The sequence below is a fragment of the Octodon degus genome, unplaced genomic scaffold (genome assembly GCF_000260255.1).
Source record: "Octodon degus isolate 3935 unplaced genomic scaffold, OctDeg1.0 scaffold00011, whole genome shotgun sequence".
In the NCBI taxonomy this organism is placed as follows: Eukaryota; Metazoa; Chordata; class Mammalia; order Rodentia; family Octodontidae; genus Octodon; species Octodon degus.
In genome coordinates, this window is record NW_004524587.1 from 8,214,565 (window position 1) to 8,240,637 (window position 26,073).

Sequence of the window (26,073 nt, forward strand, 5' to 3'; positions counted from 1 at the left end):
GGCTTGTAAAGATCACAGCTGTTGGGTTACGCCGGAGTTCATATCGCAGCTTATCAAAGAGGCTGGCTTCTTTCCCTCCTCTCCTTTTCTCCTGTGTGTAAGTGGGGTGGTTCACAGGCAGACAAGGCCTGGGCTTGTTCTGCCAGCATTAGCATGGAGGTGGGAAGAGGCGGAGGGCGGTAAAGCACACCAACACCTACTCTGGGCAGAGTTGGTTTAGCGGGCGGGAAGGGTGCCTGCGGGTGCTCGGGGCACTGGGGTAGCGGCGCTGGCTCTCGGCACAGAAGGTTTAATTATCTCTCACTCAGGACTGGATTTCCCTCCCCACAGACCACCGGGGGAGGCGAAAGCCAAGGCCGTGTCACGAGGCTGGACAACAGCTCCCCTTCATCAGCACTGGGCCGGATCCCCGTGATCTTGCTTAACCCGATGCAGAGCAGCATTATGAGCAGCTCCGCTTGTGGCCAAAGCAGGAAGGGCTTGGCAACAGGCGACGCGGTTGCAAATGGGAGGCACTGGGGTCCGAATCTCAGTCTGGTTCAGAGGTCACGCTCTTCCTCAACCTTGGGGGGTGTGCAGAGCTGGGGTGCTGTGCTAGCCTCTTCCCTGCATCCTGCTGCTCACATCTCACCGTCCTGCCATGTGTGGGCTTGGCTTCAACTCCCTGAAACCATGGAAGGCCCTGGAAGCACAGCTGGTCTCTACAAGGCTGGCTGAGAGATGGCGGTTTTGAGGCATGGGCTTCCCCAACCTCCACACCCGCCTGAATGTTACACCTGCCACATGGGCACTGGGGTCCCGCCACCCAGGCCTGGCTATGGCTCAGGAGTCCCATTCCTAAGCCTTGGCTCCACATCACGGTGCAGTCTAGGGGAGCTGTGCAGGGAGATGGAGGCTCCCAGGTCCTTTGGGAAATCACACATCTCCCTCGATGCCAAGAATCCCCCAGATGGCTCTGTTCCTAAGACCTCTGGATGCCTCTGTCCGTCCAGAGAGTGCAGCCCCTGCAGGCCTGTGCTAAACACACAACTGCACAGAGAATGGCTTCTAACTCATTTGTAGAAGAATGTCGATCCTCTTCCTCAGGGCTCACCATCAGAGGTAAGAGGAGCAGCGTCACGGTTGTGAAACTATTCACTGCATTCTCTCAGGCCTATGCTTTTGTGGAGGCAGCCAGCACGTACCACCAGCAGGTCCCTCTTTAAAGCCATCAGCAGGAAAGAGAGACACCACACAGAGAAGCTAGACAACCCAAGGGTCTCCCCACATAAACTGGCCAATGGGCCTTTTCCCCATCCAATGCTAGGATGGGTACTCTGAGGTTGGGGACTGCTGCAGAAGAGCTCAGAGAAGGAAGAGAGTGGTGATACCTCCTGTGCCCCTGGGACATCCCTTAGGGGGTTGAGACCATCAGAAGCCCCTTTTTCTTGCTGTGGCTTTGCTATTTATTCTTTTTTTCCTTTACCTGGTTTTTGAGCCAGGGTCTCACTATATAGTTCACTATAAAGCCCAGCCTGGCCTTGAACTCAAGGGAACCCTCCTGCCTCAGACTCCCAAATTCTGGGATTACAGACGTGTACCCCCATGCACAGCTTTTTCTTTGTATCCTCTCCCCTGACGCAGTGCTTTGGCCCAATTCTCAGAGTGTCCTCAACTCCTTGCTCAGACCATAAGCAAGCCGGTGGCTCTCCTCCCTTGGGAGGCCAGCACCCCTCCATTCCTGTCCCCCACTCCTTCAGCTTCTCCCAAGGCACAGCAGACCCTGGGGCTCCACCTTCCTTCGCTGCCTCCTGCCAGCTCCGTTTCCTCCCCTTCTAGCTTCTGCTCCTTTCCCCAACCACCAGATCCTGGAGCTCTTTACAGCTCGGCTCCAGACCCCTTCCCCTCCACTTGGCCTCCTCATATTCTCTAAAAACAAAAGCTGCACAAGGCAGAGGCTCTGGAACACCAGCGCTAGCATCGGTAAATATCTGTGGACTGAATGACTATCACATTGATTTCCAGATTTGCAACTTGGATCCTTCCCTTTTGAAGAGCCAGGTGCACCAAACTGCTTCTTCGACATCTTTCTTTTGATGTCCCCAAAACAATTCAAACTCAAACGTGTGACCTTCCTCATGTCCTGTTATTCTCTCAGGGCTCCAACCTCAGGGACCTGTGCCACCCTCCACCCAGCGGTGGATCAAACAGGGACCTGCATGTTAAGCCCTGGCCCGCTTTCCCCGCACTCTCTCCAGCAACCTGCCCAAGTCCACAGACTTCCTATGAATCCCAAATTCCTTCCTGGGTTCCATCCCCATGACAAGCTGTCAGTCTCACTGGGATAACTGGGACAACAGCCTTAGACTAATTCTACCAGTCTTAGCCCTTCAGACCCATTCTCTTGAGCAACACAGCAATCTTTCAAATCAGCCAAGTTGTGTCCCTCTCTCCCCACCCCGACAGTACTCCCCACTGACCCCTGGGCTGGCGACCCGAGTCCATGGTGTGGGCTGCTCTTCCCTTGCTCTCTGGTTTATAACCAAGTGAGCCGCCCACATTTCCCTGCCTTGAAGCTCACAACTCCCCAACCTTTGGGGTCTTGAGTCATCTGTTCCCTAAGGTCCCTGGGCCCCTGCAGTCCACCACCCTGAAGGGCTTTCACTGGCCATGGGGGAGGCCCAAGCATTCTTTTTTTTTTCCCTGTGGCCTTCTCAGCCCACCCTGAGAGCAGGACTGGCATGACATATAGTGCCGAGGATTGAACCGTGGTCCCTGTGCTTGCCTAATCTTGCCTAACAGGCACTTTAGACCACTGAGCTGTCTTGCCAACCCCCCGGGAATCTTTTTAAAGCCTGTCTAGTGATCTAACATGCAGGGCTGAGAATCACTGCTGAAGAGCCATGGGGCCATGTGCTGTCTTGGAAATCTCCACCTGCTTTATTAGGGAAACTGGAGAAATCTGTGCTCCTGATCTAGCTATCATTGACCTGAGGGTGACACCAACTCACTCTTTTGATGATCCTGCTCCTTGGAGCCGAGTATGAGACAACAGCAGCCAAGCATGCTGTTCATGCTGACAGTTCTCAAGATCTGAGTCCCTGGGGCTGGTGCCCTGGGACCACTGGGGGTTGGGCTTAGACAACCCAGGAAGCTGAGCCTACCAGCACCCCCTCACCCCCCAGGCCGCCCAGCATAGGCCTGCATCGTGTTCCTTCCGGTTTGCCCACTCTCCTCTCCAGAGACTGATGGTGACATTTAGGGAGGGGATATTTCACCTGAAGGGAAAATGGTATCTCAACAAGCAAAAAGATAATCCAGTTGTAGAAATGTCTACAATGTCCTGCCTTGCGCTGGTAGTAGCATCAGCGATTATGCAGCTGGAATCTTCATTTCTTTCTTTCTTTCTTTTTTTTTTTTTTTTTTGCGGTACCAGGGATTGAACTCAGGACCTTGTGCTTGCCAGGCAGGTCCTTATTCTCCTGAGCTAGCTCTCCGGCCCTTCAGTTCTTGTAAGAACAGACATCAAGGCCAGAAGGAGAGAGACAGGAGAGGGCAGCTGGCTGCTTTGGTACCTTGTGTGGCGCAAAGTGCACAGCCGTGGCTAGGGTGGCGGGGTGGGAGGCGCGCACGCGTGCGTGGGGCTGACCTGATGATGAAGGGGCCTCTGACCTCCAGGAGCTTCCTTTCGCTGCTGAACCTCTGCAGAAGGTTGATCATGAACTTATAAAAGTAGGAGTTCATGGTGGGAGTAGAGGGAGAATATTCTAAGCCTTTGGTACCTGCAGAGAAAGGGACAGAACCAGAATTTATTTTGAGTATGCAATTATAGGGTGATGAAACTCATACAGAACATAAATAACTGTAAACACTTCTGAGGTGTCTTTGTGTGTGGTCCTGTGTGTAACAATGAGAAATCTTTAATCAAGGACTGCGGATTGAAAGAAAAAAGCAAGGATCATGCCAGTGTGTTAAGCACACACAGGAAGCACCTGTAAAAATACCTCTTTACCTGTCTACTCCTCCACTCAACTCCAAACCACATGGTGAGCCTCTCTTATGGGTAAGCCCCTGTGAAGCTCTATGATATTTAAAATAAAAACAATCTTCTACTCATTAGTCCAACAAATGGGACACTTGGGAGCACTTGGCCCAGGTGAAGACAATGCCAAGTCACAGAGAACAGTGGGGGGGCACACATTCTCAGGGGTCAACAAAACCAGCCAGCCCATGAGAGGCAGAAGCCCAAGCTCGTTTTCCAGGTTTAAGTGAGCAAAAATAAATAGTGTGCACAGCCACTCAGTTAAAACAGCAAACACCAAAGTGTGCGAAGTGTTTTAATCTTCACCTAACATTTGGAAAGCAAACATCCTCTTGTCCTCACCTTCAGGAAAAGACGCTCTATTAGCACCTTCAAAGCCCCGAGTTGGCTTTGTAACAGAAAATGCAGTGCTGCCCTCTGATGTGTCCCGCTAGCCCCCCCCTCCCTCCGGGCTGTGTGCTCGGCAAGGCGGCCAGCACTGGGGAGAAGGGAAAGGCTGATGGGGTGCGCGGATGGTCCTGGCGTGGTGCACCTGGACACCCAGCTCACCCCTTGCTTTCTGATGCATGCTGACCCCAACAACAATGCAGAGGTGACCAAGATGGCAGCTGCTTAGTCTGTCCAAGAAAAATGCCGAGGGAAGCCTCACTTCATCCTCATCCTCAGAGATAAATTCAGAGGCCCAGACTATGGGATGCTACCAAGGAATCACTGGTAACACAGCAGCTTCACTAAGATTTTAGCCATCTGCCATAAAGTTCATCCTTTCAAAGGGTCCAATTCAGAGGTTTTTCAGGATATTCATAAAGCTATACAGCAATCACCACTGATTATGGAATATTTTAACCACTTTTAAAAGGAACCCTGTAGCCATTAGCAGGGTCTCCCCATTTTTACCTCCTCCAGGGCCTGGAGACCACTGATCTACTTGTTTCCATGGACTTCCCCCTTTTGGACACTTCACAGATGTTCGTGAAACCCAGAGTGTGTGGCTTCCTTCATGCGTGTATTTTCAATGTTCCTCCTAATAGTATGCATCAGTTTCTCATTCTTATGGCTGAATCATGTTTCACTGTATGGATATACCACTGTTTGTCCACCATTGGTGGCCATTAGGCTGTGTCCACTTTTTGCTATCCTATGAATATCCAGTTGGGAACATTCACTTGCAAAGTTTACGAACAGGCATGTTTTCATTCCTCTTGGGCATTTACCTAGGAATGAGATTGCTGGTTCGTATGGCAACTCTATATTTAACTTTTGAGGAACTGCCAGACCATTGTCTATGAGGCCATGCCATTTTACATTCCCAATAGCAGCGTTGGAGGGTTCCTATTTCTCCACATCCTTGCCAACATTTACTATCTGCCTTTTTGATTATAGCTGTCCAAGTGGATGGGAAGTAGCATCTTGCTGTGGTTTTGATGTACACTTCTCTAGCGACTAATGATGTAGGTGTTTACTAGTCATGAGCATATCTCCCTAGAGTGATGCCCATTTGTCTCACTGAGTTGTAAAGGCCCCTTCATATATCGGTTATAAGACTCATACTGGGTATGCAGTTTGTAAATATTTTCTCCCATTCTGTAGGACTTGTTTTCCTGATGGTGCCTTTTGAAGCACATAATTTAATTATTTTATTTTGCCTTAGTGCTGTGGGGACTGAACTCAGACTTGGGCCTACCAAACAAATGCTATATACCACTGAGCTACCCATACAGTCTCACACGATTTTAAATTTTAACCAATGTATCTTTTTTCTTGGGCTGCTCGCTTCTGCCAGCCTCTCTATGGTGCCAGTGCCACACAGTCCTCCCTGCACTTGGAAAGGGGGGTCAGGCCCCAACACAAGGTGAGCGGGATATGAAGATCAGGTCAGACTGTGCGAGGTCATCTCAGGCGCCAGAAGCACTGGCCTATCGTGTGAAAGCAGAGCCTTGCAAGAGAGTCCCACAGAGGAGCCCTTAAGTCTGACTATCAAAGACCAGTGGCCAGAGAACCGCAGGAAGATGTTCCTCTCAGGCGTTCTGCCTTTTGAGCTGCACTCAGACTTCTCTCAAGCTCTCTTCTGGTCCTTGTAGGAAGGTAGTTGGGAGCTAGAAGAGGTATTTTTTGGCAGAGTGTTCTCTCAGCTGTGGGTTACTGTATGAGGAGCCTCACCAGGTGCCACACACCTGAACCCTGCCATCCTCATCTCTGAGGCCCTGCTAGGCGGCCCCGGTCAAGGGCAGGCCTTACTTAGCTTCCTCCTGTTTGGTTTCTCTTCTGCGTCTCTGCCTAAGGTGGTCTGGCTGGAAATTTCCTGACGACTCTGAAATGGCTGTCTGCAGAACTGAATGTCACATTCTCACAGCTACCCTAAGCCCTACTGGGGTGAAGAGGTGACCGCAGATAGAAGTGCTGAGGCAAGCCTCACTTCATCCTCTCCCTCAGAGATAAATCCAGAGGCCTAGTGAAGGCCTGACTGGAGGACACAGGCTCCCCCCAATACACGGGGACTGGAGTCCAGTTACCTTCCAGTTACCTTCAGGATTCTCCTACGTATACATTTGTTAGGGCTCCTAGCGTTCCTGTTCCCCTTCTACTCTTCTGTGTGTAGCCCCTGCCCAGCCCATTTTCAGGTCTAGCACTATTTAGGCTCTAACGTATTTCGGAGGACAAAGGGAGGGTGGGAGGGAAGGAGATGCGGAGAAGCTCCCTGGGATCGATGTAATCATATGCACTGCAAACTTGTACTAATAAAAAATTAAAAAAAAAAAAGACAAAGACAAAGATGGCAACGTGAGGAGTAACCATAAAAACAATCCTTCTGGGCTGGAGACACTGATTCCTAAGGAGGCAGTAGGAAGCACTGAATGTGGTCTCAGTTTCTGCATCTGTAAGTGGGAGCACCCAGAGCTCCTACTGAATGAGACAGAGTGTGTAATATACCAGGGTAGGGCCTGCCACACAGCCTGCGTATCTGCTTTTATTAGCAGCTACGTCCTCTCCTGGAGCCCTGCACAGGGCAGACTGCTCTTGTCTGTCTAGGGCTGTGTGGAAGTGTCTGAGTGGGGAGACTTGTGATCTGGGACAAACTCAGAATCCTACTGGGATGTGGCGTTCGCCTACCTCCCAAATCACACCCTGGGCGGCCAGCATCCTCTTCAGCCGACAGACTGGCTGAGGATGGCAGGAGAGAAGGCCTGGGGTGCTGTGTGCACATCTACTCTCCTCAGTGTCCACTCTGAGCCAGGCTGCACAGTGGCCCCCAGGGGCAGGAGGGAGAGGAGGAGGGGGACACGTGGAGAAGCCCCGTGAAGTGATTTGAATCTTCATGAGGCAGTGGCCATGGGGAAAGCTTGTGTAGCCAGCGCTGCAATGCTCCTGCTGTCTGAAGACAACAAACAGTAAGAAGCCGGCCACGCCCTGGCTGGGGCATATGCCCTCCCTGACCACTGGCTGACGAAAAGCCAGGGTAGGACCTTCTGTCCTCCAGGGTCCCACCTGCCAGAAAGACCACAGCTTGAAAAGAGATGCTGCCTGCTTTGGCCTACACGGAGACGTCCCCCCAAAGCTTCATGCGTTCACAGGTGAGGCTTTTCAGAGGTGGCTGGGATTAAGGATATGTGGCACAGTTCTGGGTGTGGACAATAGGAAGGCCCATCCTGGCTGTGGGCGGCATCACCCACAAGGCTTGCAGCCTGGGTGGGACAAAAGGGAAAGGAAGGCAGAAGGCTTGCTGCTGCTGCTGTGATGCCCCTCTGCCAAGCGCCACACTGCCTTGGAGCCAGCCAACTGCGGACCAAGACCTCTGCAAGTGAAGCTGAGATAAACCATTTCTCCTTTAACTTGTGGGTGTTCAGTATTTTGTCTCAGCAATAAAAAAAGTAACTAAGAACAGGGTTGGGGTCCTTCAGGAGTGGGACAAAGTGGAGGGCAGGTCGAGTAGGAGGGCTGCTGTAGTGGTCACCAGGGACAGGGTGAGGCCCTGGGGGACCCTCTTAGCCTCGGTTTCCCCTGTGCCCAGCCACTTCTCTGACTCTGGCATCCTTTAGGCCTAGTTGGCTTGAGATGGAACCTGAGAAAAGAGGCTCTAAGCTGGGCTTCGGGCACAGGAGAGGCAGACGAAGTCGACAAAGAACTGGTGCCTAGAGGGTGACTCAAGCAACAAAAGCCTCCAAGGGTGCTGAATTCCACCTTCCCAGCCTGCTCCTCCTGGGGGAGCCCTCGAGTGCCTCCAGTGGCCCCATCTGTTGACTGGCAGTTCTTGCTCACCCCACTGCACTGCAAGGCTGGAGCATTCTGTCCCTTAGGAGGCCCTGGGCTGGAGGCTGCCCACGCATGGGGCAGGGCAGAACCGCAGCCAAAGGTCTGCTTAGAGGCTGTGCTCATAGTGCCACAGACAATGCAGTCTCTACAGCTTGTAGGCCCACTTGGGATGGTGGGCAGGCTGTTCTGGTGGCAAACAGGGAAGGGGGTGGGGACAACCTATGTGTCCAGAGGTCTCTCTAAGGGGTGGAGTGAGACTTCCACCCTGGTCCTACAGAGGACAGGGTGTAAGGAAGAGTGCAGGCCCTCAGGCAAACCGATCTGCCTAGTGTTTCTGGTTTGGGCAAGTGAGGAGCCTACCAGGCTCTGGCAGGAAGTTCATGGCTAGCTGCCTAGGGGCAGACAGATGCTGTGGGGAGCCCTCTGTGTACAAAACTAGTCTGGTGGGGTGGTGGCTGGGGAGCCAGCCCCACAGATGGCGCTAAGTGAAACCTGATGTGTGACATGAGAATCTGCAGAATGTCTCACAAACAACCTTCCCTGGGATGTTTTGGATTGAGTTTTGTGGCTATGACGTGAAGGAACCTCACATGTCAGGACAAAAATAGCTCTGGCCTCAATGCACAATGGGAGTTACAGTTCAACAGAACCAGATGAGAAAACATTAGCAGTCCAGCTCAGGTACAGCCAGGTCCCTGCTCCGCTCCCACCCTCCCTCCCTGCTGAGGTTAGGACAGCTCCTGGGAGTGGTCATCGGGATCTGCCAACCTGAAAGCACAGGGGAGAAGCTAGTGGCCTGGAGCACTCAGGAGCCCAAGGGACCAGATCGGATCCAGGTCCTGCTGCTGCTTGTCAGGGCAGGGAAGGCAGGAAGACTTCCCCAAGGCTGGTCACCCATCTGTGAGCCAACAGAAAGGGTGCAGCGAGTGCCTGGCATACATAGGAAGTGCTCCACGGAAGGGGCAGCCGACTAAGGAGGACAGGTCACAGATAGGTAGCATCCTCAGAGTTGGAACCAAGTGACTGGAAGAAAGGGAGGTCTGGCAGGGTCCTGGAGGGTGCGGCATTTGTTTAACAAGGGGAGGGGGCAGGTCCCTCGGCTTCCTGGACTAAGATACAGCAGCATGGACCCCTGGGGCGCCGATCCAGGAGGGGAACACTCTCTTCTCTGTGGACCAGCTCAGGTCCCCAAGCACCAGAATGGGGGTCCTCACCCACATCCTGAGGCTGCCCAGTTGCTGGGCTTAGAGTAAGGGGGAAGCTAACAGGTTTGAGTAGGGAAGGATTTCTAACTGACAGGGCAGTGGAGAGTCTGCGTGACGGTCTGCCACCAGGAGAGGGGAGATGCTGCTGCACAGCAAGGGCTGGGGCCCAGGGCACTGCTGGAGGGAGGGTGCAGGGGGAGGTGCTAGGGCGCACAGGCCAGCCAACAGGCCTGGTAGCCAGGGCACGAGGGGACACCTTCCTAGCAGTAGTGCTGGCAAGCTTCAGCTCATGGTTGGTGACTGGTCCCTGTCTTTGCTCACTTTAATGAACTTCAAAAGAGGGTACATATCCTGGTGGGTGCCTTATGCTGGGGATCAAGAGATGAGTAACACATGGCCCCTGTGGCCTGCGATGGGCATGCAAATCCTGGTAATCCTGATAAAATGTGCCTGGGAGTGACATGAATGTTTGCCTTTCTGACAGCTCTGAGCCACCAAGAAGTTACAATCTACATCTTTTTTTTTTTTTTCCCTGTATTTTAGGGAAGGGTCTACAGGGTGTTCAGGGTCTCACTACTAGATCAGACTTGTAGCGATTCTACTGTTCACAGCCTCCCATGTGCTGGGATTACAGGCATGTGCCACCACGCCTAGTCTCAATTGCCATCTCAGCGTGTGCGGGGGTGGGGTGCAGCACAGCAGGCCTGGAGATTGAATCCCCAGCCCCTGCGCCTGCTTGCAGGCACTTTAGTCTGCTGAGCTATTTGGCCGGCCCTTACAACCTGCATCTTGAGCAAGAAGAATTCTAAGGCCAGGCCTGATGGCTCAGCAGACTAAAGCGCCTGTTTAGGCAGTCAAAGGAACCAGGGTTTGATCCCTGGTGTGAGGTGCTGGCCCCCTGGGGGCACACTGAGACAAGGATTGAGGCTGGGCATGGTGGTGCACACCCCTAATCTCAGTGCATGGGAGGCTGAAAACAGGAGGATCACTATGAGTTTGATCTGTGTAGCAAGACCCTGGAGACCCTGTACTAAATACATTAAAAAAAAAAAAAAAAGTTCTAAGAAGTCACAGGCAGGAAGGACGATGTCAATTCCGCTCCAACCTGACCTGAGCAAGCATGAGGACTGAACACAGGCAGCCCAGCAGAGGATGGCCCTGGAGCTGGGGAGGTCCTGTAATGCCCCAGGCAGAAGCCATGTCTGTCCCCACAGTGTGGAGCTCACCAAGCACCCAGTACACATTTCACAGGGGAGGAGAGGTGGTGCCAGGGCAGGGCACTCACACAGGTGCAGATCTCCCTGACCTGTGCTATCACCCCTCCTGCTGCTTCCTGAGGGCTGGAAGGCAGTGGGCCAGGAGGCTCAAATAGCAAAGGCTGGGGAGGCAGCAGAAGGACAGGAAATGAGGTAGTGTGTGGCCCGAGGCCAGGTGGGAGGCCCTGAAGTCACTGTGAAAAGAGAAGTGACTTCCCCAGAACTGCCAGGCTCCTTTCCTCAAGTAGTGGAAGCTTCCAGGGCCAACAAGGGTGGGATTCCTGAGTGTGCAGTAGGAGGCCAGGCTCTTCGGCCAGCCCCAGCACCCGGTGCAAAGCCCAGCTGAGGGAATGAGCTCGAGCCCTCCCGTGTACGTGTGCTTAGCACAGGTGGGCCCTGTGAGCGTGCCACCCATGCTGCCTGTCACTGTTACCACTGCTACTGTTCCCGCAGGGGGAAATGCTCACAGATGGCTCTCTGGGTTTCCTCTAGAACTCGCTTCTGTGTGGTGACCTGAAGATGCTGTTGACATCTGGTCACATGGCCTGGGCTGTGAGAAATGAGAACACATCATTTTTGCCCATTTTCTGAGACAGAGGTGGAAACACCTTGGACCAGTAACTCTGCAGGGTTTGTGGCCATGAGTAGTTTCTCTTCATCAAGAATGGTCCCATGGCAGGCAGGAGAGTCCTTCAGCCCCAGATGTCCCTGCTGCGATGCGTGGTCACAGAGCTAGGCTGTTGGGTCTCTTCAGGCTCCGCTGTTCTTTGGCTACAGCTATCCAGGTCCCAGGAAGATAGAGAGATCCATCTAAGGGGCCTCTTTGCTGCCCAGCTTTCTATGCAGCTCAGGGTTAGGGTGGGCCTGCAGGCCTGGCCACCCTCCCCTCTTCCCACAGCCTGGAGGGGCTTCTGCAGTCTTCTTTGTTCACACAGATAGGGTGGAAAGGGTGTGGAAGGACCTGGGCCATGGGAGACCAGAGTGGGAGGCAGGGCGGGAGAATCTAGACTGGGGCCTCTGTGCTACGGGGAGGAATATTTATGCTAGGCCAGGCGAGAGGAAAATCCCAAGTGGGCAAATGTGCCTCCAGGGCCCTGGGGACCACTGCTGTGGTGCATTTAGGCCAGCACAGCAGCCACCCAGGCGTGTGATGGGCCTCGTTTCCCCACTGCTGTGTTTGATCTGCACCATTTGAGTTTACAAACCCAGCGTGCAGGCGGGGCCGTTTGGCTCCCTGCAGATACCTAACTTCATCTTGGCTGGGCTCCTTGCCTCCTTTGCCTTCCAGAAAGACCCTATGCAGAGGATGGGATGATCTCCCTTCATGAGACACAACTGGGAGCTTTTTGTGCTGTGCCCTGCAGGGCCAGAGGGAAGCCAAATCAGACAGGAAGTCGCAGGCCCTGTCCTCTGTCCACGTGCATGGCCACGCAGAAGGAACAGCATGACCCTGTGCGTGCTGCAGACACACACTGGGGAAGGGCTAGCAGTGGGAGGAGCGAACATTTCCCGAGTGCTTTCTGACCCAAACAGCACCTCCCACATCCGCGGTGCTTGGTGTGTACCTCCCAAGGAGGCTGGGGCCTGGAAGGGGAAAGGGCACCCCGGCTCCCTGCGTTCTTTCAGGATGGGTTTGAGCTTGACCTTTAAAATCACAGCCCCGCTTGGAGACTGATGCCAGCTGTGAGCCCACATGTGTGAACACGTGTGCATCAGCCTGGAGGTTTTCACAGCCTGAAGCCCTCCCATGGGGCCAGGTTAAGAGCTCATGGCTCATGGTGCTGTGCATTCTTGAAGCCAGAAGCACTGCTAGCTGTAGGCACTTCCTTGGTGTTCTTTCCAGGATGGAATTTCTTCCCATCTGGCATTCTCCGTTGTTTTTCTATGAATCCTGAGCACATCCCTAGTTGGCTGACAGCCCAGTGGTCATAGTGTGAGTCTACTGCTTCAGCTTTATGAGTGGTCTACCTACTGTGGTGGGGCCAGGAGCGAGGGCTCAGAGCTCTTTGCCACGTGATGGAGAAGATAGAAGGGCACCTGTCTCCTGGGGAGGCTGACCCAGGGTGTCTCATCTCTTCCCTACCCTGCCTTCCCCTTGCCATCAGGCCCCTCTGAGGAAGAGCTTCCATTCTTCTTCCTGTCAGTAGTCCCTGCTCTGTGCCCTACATTCGAACTCTGGTATCCCTGCTGTCAAAGGGTGCTGAGTCGTCTCTCATGTTAGCATATGGGGACACAGGAACTTCTGGGCTGAGGGACAAGGGTGGGAGACAGCAGGGATCCTGGGTCAGGATGTGGGAGCAGCTTTCCTGACATGGCCAGGCATGGGTCAGAGGAAACTGGGCTCGTGAAAGAGGAAATGATGGCATCCTGGGGAAACGGGTGAGAGGAAGCCAGGCAGGGGCTGGAGCCCCTCACTCCCTCCCACACCATCAGACAACCAAGCGCACACAGGAGGCAGCCTGAAGCCTGGGCTCCTATGTGCCTCCTGTTGCAGGGCTCAGGGTTTCCTGGGTCATGGGAGTGACCTCAACCCACGGGCCTTCTATAATATGTCCAGGCATGTGGCAAGTCTGGGGTGCACTGAAGCCCCCAAGAACCTGAATTTCTCGGGCACCCAGCCTTGTCTCTCCGGCCTGAAAAGGCTGAGGTGGCTCTCAGAGAGGTGAGGCAGGTATTGTTTGGGCCTGGGACAGTGCCAAGGAACTGCAGGACCCCATGCTACTGAAGGTCATGAAACCTATGTCATGCTAGCTAGGACCTGGTGTCTGCGAGTCAAGAGGAGCTCAGCAGATAAAGATATTCCCCGGCAGACACTCAATATTCACTGGTTAACTTCTTCACCAACCATGTGTCCCTGAATTTTTTTCTAGGATTGCGTGGCTGGAGGGAAGCGGCCCCTGTCCTCGAGAGGAGGAGCTGGGTAGGCTGCAGTGCAGGGTGAGGAGGAGAGGACTGGCCTGGTAGCTGAATGGAATCTGGTGGGTGAGCATTAGGGACACCATGCTGGACACCTCCACTTCCCCGGGCGGTCCAGAAACAGCCTGTCTGAATTACCCTGTCTCCTGCCTGGGCTGCTTGCTATGTGAGCTATTCTGAGCTGCTCAGTGAGGAGGAAATGGCTGCCTCGTCTTCTTCCACCTGTGATGCTTAAGACTAAAGGCCCTGGACTCCTGCCTGGGGAGACACTGCTAAGTAACAGTCAGCTCCCTCCGATGCTTTTGTGCTGTCAGTGGTCCAGAAGCATCAAAGGTGCACGCAGATATGGGAAAGGAACCTTGAGGTTCTCTTTGAGGGGCTGCTGGAGGGAAGGTCTGCCCCTCTCATACTGGCTGAGCCCAGGGGTCACAAATAAAAGCTCAAAGGCTCCCCTGCTCTAGACAAGACCCTCAAACTGGCATTTTGGGGTTCCTGAGGCCAGAGCCCTTACTTACTGGGAGTGTTCAGCAGGCTGGCTCTGCCAGGCGTGGGCATCTGAAGCTCTGAGTGGCTGACTCGGAGGTCAGGGCCGTCAGCTGGGCCTGGCTCATCTGTCTGGCCGGCAGGGGAGGAAGCAATTTCTGCTAACACCTCCAGATCCTTCAGGACAACCTGGGAAACAAGGAGAGGATGAGGGATGAGCTGAGCTGACCGGCTGGAGGTGAGGTCAGACAGCCACCTGTGGTGGGTGGGGGGCGTCCAGAGACTAGAGCTGGGCTGCCTGCCAGTTGTGAGGGCCAAGATCACAGCTGTGAAAGTGCTCAGAGAAGTGTAATGAAGGTATGGCTTCGAATGACCACAGATGGGAGTGGATGGGGGCCTACACAGGAAGGAAGCTGCAGTCTGAGGCTGGTGAGTCCCTTTCCTGTGAGCCTCCTCTCTGGTCCCAGGCAGGGATCTGGGGAGTCCCCAGGAGGTGTGGGTCTCAAGCATCAGAGTGCACTATACACAATGTGTCTCAGGGGCCCTAGGGGTGTAGGCATTTGCTCTCCAGCCAAGCTCTGTGTGCAGTGGCCTTGGCCTTGCCCATCCCAGCCACAGACCAGATGATGCTGCAGAGGTGACACTGGGTCACACGGACTCCACAGAGCTGTCCACATAGGGGCTATGATTCTGCACATACAGACATGGTTACCTCCAAAGTGCCCTCACCTGGGCTTGGGTGGGGTGAGGCCTCCACAGCCTGACCACTGAGCTTCTCTGAGGCAGAGTGGAGCATGGGGACAGTGCAGAGTGTTGTGTCACAAGGGCCTGCAGGACTTCCCTATGATTCAGAGAACCTCTGTGGCCCCACTAGCTGTACAATCTTCACCTGGTACTAAGTGCCGGAAGAACGCTTTGGTAAAGCAAGCAGGCGAGCCCAGGGATGTGCACTGTTGTAACCTGTCCCAGGAACTGCCGAGCCCCCAGGCCACCTGGTGATGCCCTTGCTCCTCTGGCAGGGAGCTCCTCCCATCGCAGGGGCTGTCCATTCTTTCCACTGCCCACTTATCTAGGGAGGGGGACTCTGCTTGTCCTACCCACAAAGGTACTCTTAGGACCCAGAAAATCACCAGTGAATGTCAGCTGACTAGGTGGCTGACTTGTGTCTCTTCTTGGGATATACCAGGCCCAGGCCAAGAGCTCCCATGGTGACAGAGGGCTTCAGCCCTGGACCACAGGAAGAGCCACAGAGTTTGGTGAGTAGAGCCCTGAGAGGGGTTAGCTGGCTGGAATATGGTGAATGTGAGCCAAGATAAAGCTACAATGAGGTTACCTGGGAACTGATAAAAATGCTCTGAAATTAGATTTTGGTGATGGCTATAAAATCCTTTTTTTTTAAAGAAAAGTATTTGGTACAGGGTTTCACTACATAGCTCAGACTCATAGTGATTCTCCTGTTTTCAGCCACCGCAGTGCTGGGATTACAGGCATGTGCCACCATGTCTGGTCTCGGCCAGCTCAGTATGCCCAGGGGAGGAGCCAGCAGGGCATGTGGTACTGGGGATCGAACCCCAGTCCTTGCACTTGCCTAAGCAGGTGCTTAGTCTGCTGAGCTATCTCACCAGCCCTGAAATCTTATAAATACAGATGCTCTTCAATTTATGATGACATTCTAATAAAGCCACTGTAATTTGAAAACCTAGTTGAAAATGCATTTAATAAGCTTAGCTCACTGAACATGATAGCTTATTTATTTTTTAGACAGGGTCTCACCCCCTAGTTCAAGCCATCCTTAAACTCACTCCTTGGCCTAGGCTGGCTGCACACTGGCAGTGATCCTCCTAACAGCCTCCTGGGTGCTCAGGTCACAGGTGTGTGCCACCATGCCTGGCTCAACAAAGCAGGTTAGGGCCGGGGAGATAGCTCAGTGGAATAAGTGCTTGCCTAGCAAGCGTAAGGTCCTGAGTTGGATCCCTGGTACCACCAAAACAAACAAACAAACAAACAATCAACACAGCAGGTTAGCAAACAGTGACTGCAGAGTACTGGGTGTTTCCCTTCATGACTGCAATTGCAGGGCTGACCAGGAGTTGCCCAGCACCAAGAGCACTGCACTGTGTACCACTAGTCCAGGAAAGGATGAAAATTCAAAATGTGACATACGGTTTCTACTGAATGTGCTTTACTTTTACATAATAACATGAATCTGAACCATCATCAGGTGGGGACCATGTGTATACTAAAAACCCTGGATTAGACTTCAAAAGAGCTAATGTTATCTAAAAATAAAATAAAAAGGGAAAAGGCATGGTCTGTTTCCTCCTTCAAGTCTCAAATATGGTTCCCTCAATGCAGGAGACGTGCCAGTACTCAGTCTTCACTGTCCAGTTGCCAACTCTCCTGACATCCTTGAGGCCAGCCTGGCATATCCCACTGAGGCCCCTTTACCTGTTAGCCCGTTCCAGCTGCACCCAGCCTGTTCTAGGCTGGCCATTGCTGGCACTCAGATACCACATCTCACTGCTCTTCCCTCATCAGAGACCTTGCTCTGTGCCAGGCTGCTCCAAATGCTGGGGCTGCAGGAGCAAGTCAGAGCTGCCCCTGCCCATGGCATGGAGTGGGGACAGGTGGAGAAGCACACAGCATGGTGATGATGGGGAGTCCTGAAAGACGGGCAAACCCTGAGCACCTGCCCCAGCAGGCTGGACACAGGCCATGTGCCCTGACGCTGAAAGTCCCATGCAATTCACTTCCCAAAGGTCAGGGAGGGGGAAAGAGATCAGGAGTTCGGGGAAGGGGGCAATGTGGGACATGACTCATGTAAAATTAAACAGTGAGGCAAGAGTCAATCCTCAAAAAGTTAAACAGAATGGCTGTAGGTGTACTCCCACGCCTAGGTAGTTCCAAGAGAATGCAAACGTATGTCCACACAGAAACTTCTATATAAACTTTCAGTCATTACCACTCAGAGTCAGACAGTGGAACAACCGAAAGGTCCATCAACTGGTAAAGAGACACATGGAATGTGATGTATCCAACCCAAGCACACTGGCTGGCTGTAAAAAGGAGTTGGGGGATTGACACAAGCTATCCCGGGGAGGAGGCTTGCCAACACTTGCTAAGTGAAAGATGCCAAACACAAAAGGCCACAAACTGCAGGACGATTTCATGTACAGGAATGTCCAAAATAGGCAAATCCCCAAAGACAGAAAGTGGATTAGTAGTTGCCACTGGCTGGTGGGAAGGAGGCCTGGGAGTTTTTGTTAATGGGGTAATGAAAATGCTCTGGAATTAGCAGGGATGGTTGTGCAGCCTTGTGAGAATTCTAAAAAGTTATTCAATTTTGGTATGTGAAATGTATGAAAAAATAAAAACCAAGCCAAGGCCCCAAATCAGCATCCTATGGGAATTCTCACTTGAGTAGAGTGCACAGAGCAGTCTGCTCTACGCTGCCCGCAGCCCAAGGGAGCGAGCCTTATTTGTACTGCCCGACCTCATACCGATTGAGACTGAGGACAGACAAGGGGCTTGAAGAGACCGCCTCTGCCTCTTTCCAGCACTCTGCATCTGTGAGCCCTGCTGTGGCCTCCTGGACTGCCTGCCACTGTCAGGTCTGTCTGTGTAGGCAGACAGAGGCACAGGGCTCCTAGAGGCAAATCCTGGTGGTCAAATGCACCAGGCAAGAAGAGTGCGAGCCAGCAAAACTGGCTGGGCCCCTGCTAGGGCAGTGACACCAGGCTGAGCAAACTGACCCCTACCTGGTATCCAGCAGGGGCTTCCTTCCACTGGGAAAGATGCCACAGAATAACCAGGGCACCCGAGAGGACTGGCTTATGTGAGACTGCCCAGCCTGAGTGGTTCCAGAGCTAGGCTGCAAGGGACAGGAAGGTCAGAGGAGGAAACTGTCCTTGCTCTCAGCCTGAATTATACCCTCACTTGTCATATGTGTGCCTTTACATACTACACACAAGGAATGTGGGTATGGGCAATTACTCGTTCAAAAGAATCACTGGGGCAACACTGAATCCATTTCAAATCCAGCTCTGGCCTCCAAAGCTCAGCCTGGTAATCACACTACTCATGACTTTGTGGCCAATCCTGACTTCTAATTCTGACCCCGCCATTCAGCTGTCTGACCCTGGGTCAGTCAACTTTATCCACACAGCCTTCCTTCAAGCATCTCTACTCAGCAGCTATTACGGGGCTGTTTTGCACCACTGGAGATGTGAGGCTGACAGGATAAGCTCTGCAGAGATGGGGGAAGCAATTACTGATAGTACTTGGGAGCCGGGGGCCTTTGGAAGCACTTGTGTATGAGTTTGCCAAGGGTGGGGAAAGGCATCGAATGGTTCCCTTCACTGTTCCAGGAAACTGACCTTGTGGTCCACCTTCAGAGCTGGGGGATAGGGCTGAAGTGGAGGCTGGGATAGACCAGCATGAGCTTAGGAGCCAAAGCAGACTGGACTTTGCTTTGTAGCTAATGGGGAGTCTCAGTTTCCCCAGATGAACAAATGGTAGTTTGATTTAGCAAGGCTGTCCTGAAGACTACAGCAGACACAGCTGGCCCTCCGTGGCTGAGGATTCAATCAACTATGAACGGGAAATATTAGAGGGGTAAAACAGTGTCTTTTCCCTTGTCATCATTCCCTAAACAATACAGTACAACTATTTACATAGCATTTACATTATATTAGCTGGTATAAGAAATCCATATAAAATTTAAAGTTCCCAGGATTATATGCACAGGTTATATGCAAATACTAGGCCATTTTATATAAAGGATTTGAGCATCTTCAGATGGCTCAACCCCATGGGGGCAGGGGGGCCAATTCGCTGTGGGTACTGAGGGATGACTGTATTTTGTGTACAAGCAAAAAAGGCAGGCACAAAGAAAGGCTGCTTTAGCACTTCTGTCACATGATTTCTGGTCCCACAGCCAAGCCGTTCAGTGGCCCTGCTTGGCGAAGGGGCAGGGATGACAGTGCCCATACCAAGGGCTTCTGAGAAAATGTGCACTGCCCCTTCTCCATACCACCACCTCCCATCCCACTGGAGCTGCAGCCGGCAAAGCTGCCTATTTTACATGTTAAATTCTCTTATTTTAGAAAGTTTAACACCAAATGGCAAATGAATGCAAATTACACTCCAATTGCACAATTAAAACCGGAAACATCTACAGGTTTCTTTGGTAATCCTAGCCCACTCGTCTTGTGCTTACAGATCAAAGGATTTGTCTCTGGCCATCTCCCTTTTTTTCTTACTCCTCCCCTCCCCCCCTAGAAAATTGGAGGAGATAGTGACACTGTTCTAACTCCTGGGGCAGGACAGGCCTGGGTGAAAAAAAGGACTCACCAACAAGGGTTCCGAAATGAGCAAGAGACCATGGGACCCACCCTTCCGGTTGGTCCTAGCCTTGAGTCTGTGCCCAGGCCAGGGCTTTGGTGTTCCACCCTCCTGGAGACCCTGCAGTTCCTGGAGTGCACATAGGAAGCTCTGGGAGGAGAACCAGGGAATCACAGTGGCCTTGCTTACTGGATATCCTGCTCAAGGCCCGGAGGAAAGGCCTCGGAGTACAGACAAGCTGCAGCCAGTCCTGCTTCGGCCACCAGAAAAACAGATTCAGTTTTTCCAGTGAGCAGACTGGCTGGGCTCATGCCCGAGGCTGGCCAGGAGTCTTGGCTCTGAGGATGGAGAACAGCTCAAAGAAAGCAGGAGGAAGCCATACCAATTAGTATGCACTACACAGCGTTTTTGCAAAATGAATATAAAACACTTGTGCTTTCTTTTTGTGTGAGAAAGAAGTGGGGAAAGGGAGGGAGGGAGGTTATAAGAAAGCAATATTCTGCAGGGGCAGGAGTGCCTGCTGTTACCATGGCAGTGGGCGGGGGGGATCAGCTGGTCCCTGGTTCTGGAATGGAATGGGCTGGCCTCAATTCCTCACTAGAGTGCAAGGGTCAAAGTCAGGGGCAACTGGGTATAGGAAGCCTATGACAAGGAGGCTCTGACGGGAGGCCTCCGGGCAAGGGAAGGGGACTTTTACCTTCCACAAGATAGGCAGCAAAGATGAGCAAGCCAAGGGGATTCCAAGAAGGTCTCCCTTCTTGGAGACAGCTTTGTGTCAGCAAAGAGCATTTTTCTATGTGGGAGAGTATCAACATCTGGATGGGGTTGCTGCTGGCTGTCACCTTCCTATATTCCAGTAGTCAAGGACAACTCTCTGGGTCAGGGCTATTTCATTAGTCCGCTGGCTTCCACTGTAGCAACACCTATACCCAGTCCAGCCCTGGAAAACTACTTGGGGCTTGAGGGTCCCTGCCCTTCTCTTTCTGAACACAGGTGGAGATGAGAGACCAGCTTTGCCACGTCTCCAGGCTGGGAAGCTGGTCTTCCTTGTCCTCCAAGACTCCTAGCCCCGAAGTTCCTGGAAAAGCACTCAGTGAATGTTGGCCTGCAGTTCCAGGAAGGAAACCACAAAGTTGCCTACTTCTGTATATCCATGAGGCTTTAGGGGACATTCAGGAAGTTTCTGGGCTGCACAGGCCACTGCCAGTTGATGAGGCCCTAGGTGCCCACTTGCTATGCTGACAGGAGATGCCCAAGCGGGGGCCCTCTCTAGTCTTAGCTAAGAAGAGGCTGCAAGAACGTTCCTTAGAGACACATGGGTGGAGATGAATTCTGGCCCTACTCTGGAAGATGTGGTCTGGCCTGCACAGGTACTGACAGGGGCTGACAGAAAAGTTGGCTCACAGTGCACTGAGGCCAGGCACTATGGAACAGCTCAGGCCTTCTGCTTCCTCCTACACAGAAGCCTGGCTCCTTCCTTCATGAGGGTACAGCCTGTGGCTAAGCCTTCTCAGTCCTTAACCATATAAAAGTGGCTCCTGCTGCCCCAAGGCTAGGAAGAACCAGCTAGAAAACACCCTAGGAAGCTAGGCTGAAGGCCTCAGGGGCCCCTGAAGACCAAGAGTAATGGAAAAGGCACACACATCACTGAAGCCAGAGGCCTTGCTCTGAACGGAGCGTAGACATGAGCTACAGAGAGCCGTGTGAGGCCAGGTCCACTCTGGGAGAGAGACAGCACTCTGAGGAAAGCTGTGGTCTATACTGGGGTCCCAGAAAGTACGCTTTCTGACAGAAAAAAGGCAAGCACTGCCCAAAAAGACATGTGGATTTCGGTGTGAGAAAGGCTGACTGCTTAGACCTAGCCCTATCTTATTTCCCATTCAGAAACTATTCTGATTACAGATGTTTTGTGTCACAGTAAAGCAGACATAGCTCTCTCCCCATCTACATACATACATATTTTTTTAAGGGGTGATCAAAATGTCCAATGAATGTTTAAACAAAAAAAAATTAGTACAGTAAAAAACATACTGTCAGGAATCTCCTTGTCTTGGTTACTTTTCTCTTGTTGCTGGGGCAAAATACCTGACATCCAAAATTAAGGAAGGAAAGGTTCGTTTAGCTCACAGTTACTGGAGGTTTCAGTGTATACTCGGCTGGCTCCAAGGCAGAGTGGCACAGGGCAGAGGGCAGCCTTTCATGGCAGTGGAAAACAGCAAAGAGCAAAGGGACAGCGGGTGTGGCAGCCAGCAAGCCTCTCCCCCTTCCTTCTATTGTCTTCAGGCTGCCCACCCCACAGCGGGCTTAGCACCCCTGCCCAATAATCCCAGCATTGGATCATTAATTAATCACAAACTCTAGAAGCCTGCCTGAGTGACTGCATGAGGCTTTGCTGGGACAACTAGACACAAACCATAACACCCTTCAAAACACTCCCAGTGCTTTGAAATACTTATTTCATTGTTCTTGCCACTTTCTGGAATAGTTCTGGAAGTCCTCGTTTGTGTCGTTAAGAGGTGTGATAAAAGCACCCCGCATATGCTGACTGCCTCCAGCACAAGGGCAGACGCACAGTGGATGTATGCGTGTCCTCGTCGTACCAGATCTGGCACTATCCTGACGTCAGAATGACTGTGTAAAGAAAACGCTCTGGATCTCTTCAGGACACTGAGGTGCTGTGACAGCGTAACTAACGAGACTCTAGAAAGTGGCAAGAGTGGTGGGACATGTGTGTTCAAAGCCAGGGGTAGTACTTGAGGGGGATTGATGGCAAAGTGTCTTCTACTGTAATAAATTAAAACATTAGCCTGGGGAGATAGCTCAGTAGAGTAAGCGCTTGACTGGCAGGCACAGGGTCCTGAGTTCAATCCCTGGTACTGGAAAAAAAAAAAAATCACCATATTTTTATCAATAATACATGTTTACTTTTTATTATATTTAAATCTATTTATTTATTTGGTACAGGGTCTCACTACATAGCTCCGACTTGTAGTGTGAGTCTCCTGTCTCACCCTCCCCAGCACTGGGATTACAGGCGTGCACCACCATGCATGCCATGCCATGCCCAGGGATCTGGGGCTGGCACAGCATGTGGTACTGGGGATTGAACCTGGGTTCCTGTGCTTGCCAGGCAGGTGCTTAAACTGTCGAGCTATCTCCCCAGCCCTTACATGTTTATTTAGTTCTATCATTATTATGTTCCCCTTCCTTTTTCTCAGTGTTACCTGACTCTGAACACAAGCTCTTGGGATCAAGGCAGCTTTCTTCTAAGTAGATCTTCGAACTCTCTGTAAGAGCCTCGTATTGTGCTAAGCACAGGGCCAGCACCTAATGCTGACAGTTCAGTTTCACTGGTGAACACTGCAGCACAGTGTGGGCTCTGTACCCCTTCTTGGAGTACAGGGAAAAACAAAGGTCAGCCTGGAGTAGGTGACTTGGAGAGCAGATCTCTGGCCTCTTCCTGCTCACCCCCAGGGTCTCTTTCCTTTCAGTCTCAGCTACTGCTTATGTGTACTGTTCTGGGCTCCTGACCATCAGGATGACACTCTGGGCCGTAAATCCGCACTCCTGGGCAGTGAGCGCTGCTGCAGGAGAGCAGCCACATTCATGCCTTAAGAGTTCAGTTACCAGGCAATGAGCCCAGTGGCCAGGCAACTGGGACAGGTCTCCTGCCGACCTCTAGGGTGCCACCGAATCCCAGCTGACCTGCAAGCTGCACCAGTCCACCCAAGGAAGCACGTTCTTCGCCTGCTCAGCTGCCTGTTTGCTGTGGCAGGGTAGGACCCACGAGACATGTGGGAGCCCCAGGTAGGCTCAGATCACTATCCAGCCAACCTCCTACAGGCTGGACAGACACTGTCTTCTTACAGCTCATAGTTAATGTACTGGCATAGGGCTAGGAGAGGGTCTGAGTGGACAGAATGGGTGGGTATAAGCACAGGGGAGTCCTGACCCAGCCAGATATGCAGGAAAATGGGGGGAGAGAGAGAGAGAGGGAGAGAGAGAGAGAGAGAGAGAGAGAGAGAAAGAGAGAGAGAGAGAGAGACAGACAGACAGACAGACAGACAGACAGACAGTATGAATAAGACTGCAAAGGTCATCAAAGTTGAGATCTTGACCAAGCTCTTTAACTGTTCTGGGCCTCAGTTACCTCTTGGGTAAAATGGGGAAAAATACAGAGCATCCTCTGTGGACAATGCTATGAAGATGCAGGAAGTTCACATTCCTAGGGTACCAAGCATAGGGCTGGGGACAGACAAAAATGTGCAGTGGTAGCTCTTTTTGTTGGCCGCAGGGGTCCCTATCCTCACACACATTCTCTGCCTGTCCTTTATGCCCTGTGAAGTGTCAGCAGGAAGCTGCCATGAAAATTCAGTTGCTTCAGCTTTGGCTGTTTCTAGGGCTGCAGGAAAAACCAACATACAACTTGGAAGACATTGTGGTTTCTGAGGATGCCAGGAGCATTGCGTGGCAGAGTGGCCACAGCCTGACCATGACACCTCAGGCTATGAGGACAGGGCATGAGGGCCGAGGGCTGGAGTCCAGCCTGTAGTCTCCAAACTGGTCTTGCGCCAGCCCACAGTCATGGCTCTCAACCAGGGATGTGCACAAAAATCTCTCAGGTGCTTGTGAAGAACACCAGTGCCTGGGCAGCCAGGTTCAGTTTGAGGGTACAGTTGAGGTCTGGAGCGAGGCCCCAGAAGCAGGCTTTGCTAAGCCCCCAAGGGGCCTGATGGCAGCCCTGTGGGATGGCTGGGGCTGCAGAGCCAGGGTATTAGCCTTTGGTCTCTCTGGGTGAAATCACTTCCAGAGTTCCAGGAAGGATCTTGTGGGCACCGGGCAGTGTTTAGCTCTGCAAGCAACTCACCCCCAGAGCTTGGCTCTAGAGAGCTTCTGTCCCTGTTCGGGAGAAGGCCAGCCTGATGGGCTCCCTGTGGTGGAATTCCTCATGACCCAATGGCTCCACCTCTGGGAAAACAAGCCTCCCTTTCCACCGCCCTCCTCGGCCCAGCCAGGGAGCAGCCTGGGCCCCGTCCTGCTCCTCCGTCTGGGCCCAGCTCTGGTGCTCACTTGTTCCTCTGCTCTGTGGGACCATTGAGGGAGACAGAGATATAAAAACTACCTTGCACACAAACCTGTCTTTCTGGAGTGGGACACCAACAGGCTGACCACGGTTATCATGGGTCCCCCTCTTCTTTAGGGCGGCTGATGAAACTAAGAAGAGTGGGAGACCTGGATGAGTGACAAGGAGCAGAGGTGCTCTTGGTGGGCACAATTCGGGGTATACTACATTGCTGCTCCCCGGGCAATGATTTACTCATTTTTTTGAAGCACCAGTACCTCTGCCCAGCATAGGGATGCAGCCACTGAGAGCTTTAGCTTGGGGACTTAGCTGTCCTGAGGGAAGATGTAGGGACTGTGACCCATGTCCGGTATCTTTCTTTTGCTGGCTGATGGCTTCTCCTCCTGCACTTTGTCTCTGAAGCTCCAGTGTGAAGCTGCAGGGTCTGCCTTGGGAGAGCTTGAGGATGGGGAGTGTCCAGGGTCCTGGGGCTGCAGCCAGAGGCTGATCGAGATCAAGATCTTTGCCACTGGGAGTATAGCTCAGTGGCACAGCGCCTGCCTGGCAAGCGCGATGTCCTAAGTTCGATTCCCAGTACAAAATAAAAGATCTTTGCCACTGACATGTTATTCCTTGATCTTCTGTGTGAAGATTTTTACCTTCCTGGAATAGGAATTTAAAGAAACCTGTGGAATTGAGCAGGCATGGAGGGAGTGTTTTTGTTTACTTTGGAGAGTGGATGGAATGAAAATTGTAGTGAAATAAAAAAGAGACAAGGAGCTGAGAAGGAAAAACAAGTCTCACTCTTAGGGCGGACAGTCCACTTTTGAGCAGGCAGCATTAGTATTCCAGGGAGTGGAGTCAGGACCACACAAACTCAGGCTGGAAGGGACCAAAGACAGTTCAGTCCAAGTCCAGCATCGAGAGAAGAAAATGGAGGGGAGCTGTCTAGCAACCTGCCCGACTCCATGGACATCTGGGTGCGCAGGACAGAGGTGTCTCTCTGGTCTCCTGCCACCCTTCAGTGGTCCAGCAGATGGCCTCGGGCCTTCTGGAGGGGACCAAGAGGGCTTGTGGTCTGAGCCCTGAAGGGAAGCTTCCACCTCCCTGCCCCCACCAGTGAGCCGGGGCAGCTCAGAGGGCCTGGGAAGGGGCATGGGGACAAGGTCAGAGCCAGTATTCAGAATTCAAGGGCACAAAGCACCATGAATGCAAGGAGGGGCTGGACCTGGCCACCATGGCACTGTACCCAGGCCTGAGCTCCGCTCTACAGCAGACGGGAGGCTCTGCAGGGTTTTCAGTGCTTTGGAATCAGATATAACTGATGCCTAATGCTGGCTCTAGACAGTAGGATTCTGGGAAAGTCATCTTCTTCACCCATAAACCTGGGACAACTGAAACCATTCCAGGGCCACATGGCAGGTCTGTTAAGGTGACAGACACAGTGTGAAGAGTGTGCATAGTCCTAAAGTTTAGTATGTGCTGCAGACATACTGCAACCTGGGATTGGAGGCATTAGCAGGGCCATTATCAGCT

At 52.5% G+C, this 26,073-nt stretch overlaps 1 protein-coding gene across 1 annotated transcript in view; it reads right to left on the bottom strand.

The window, feature by feature from the left end:
• Positions 1-26,073, bottom strand: part of Vac14 (Vac14, PIKFYVE complex component) — a 105,986-nt gene that overhangs the window by 35,381 nt on the left and 44,532 nt on the right. The window contains exons 13-14 of the mRNA XM_004625798.2: positions 14,165-14,321; positions 3,629-3,761 (exon numbers count right to left, since the gene is read on the bottom strand). Of these exons, the coding sequence (XP_004625855.1) occupies positions 3,629-3,761; positions 14,165-14,321 (290 nt within the window). The remainder of the gene's footprint in view (positions 1-3,628; positions 3,762-14,164; positions 14,322-26,073) is intronic.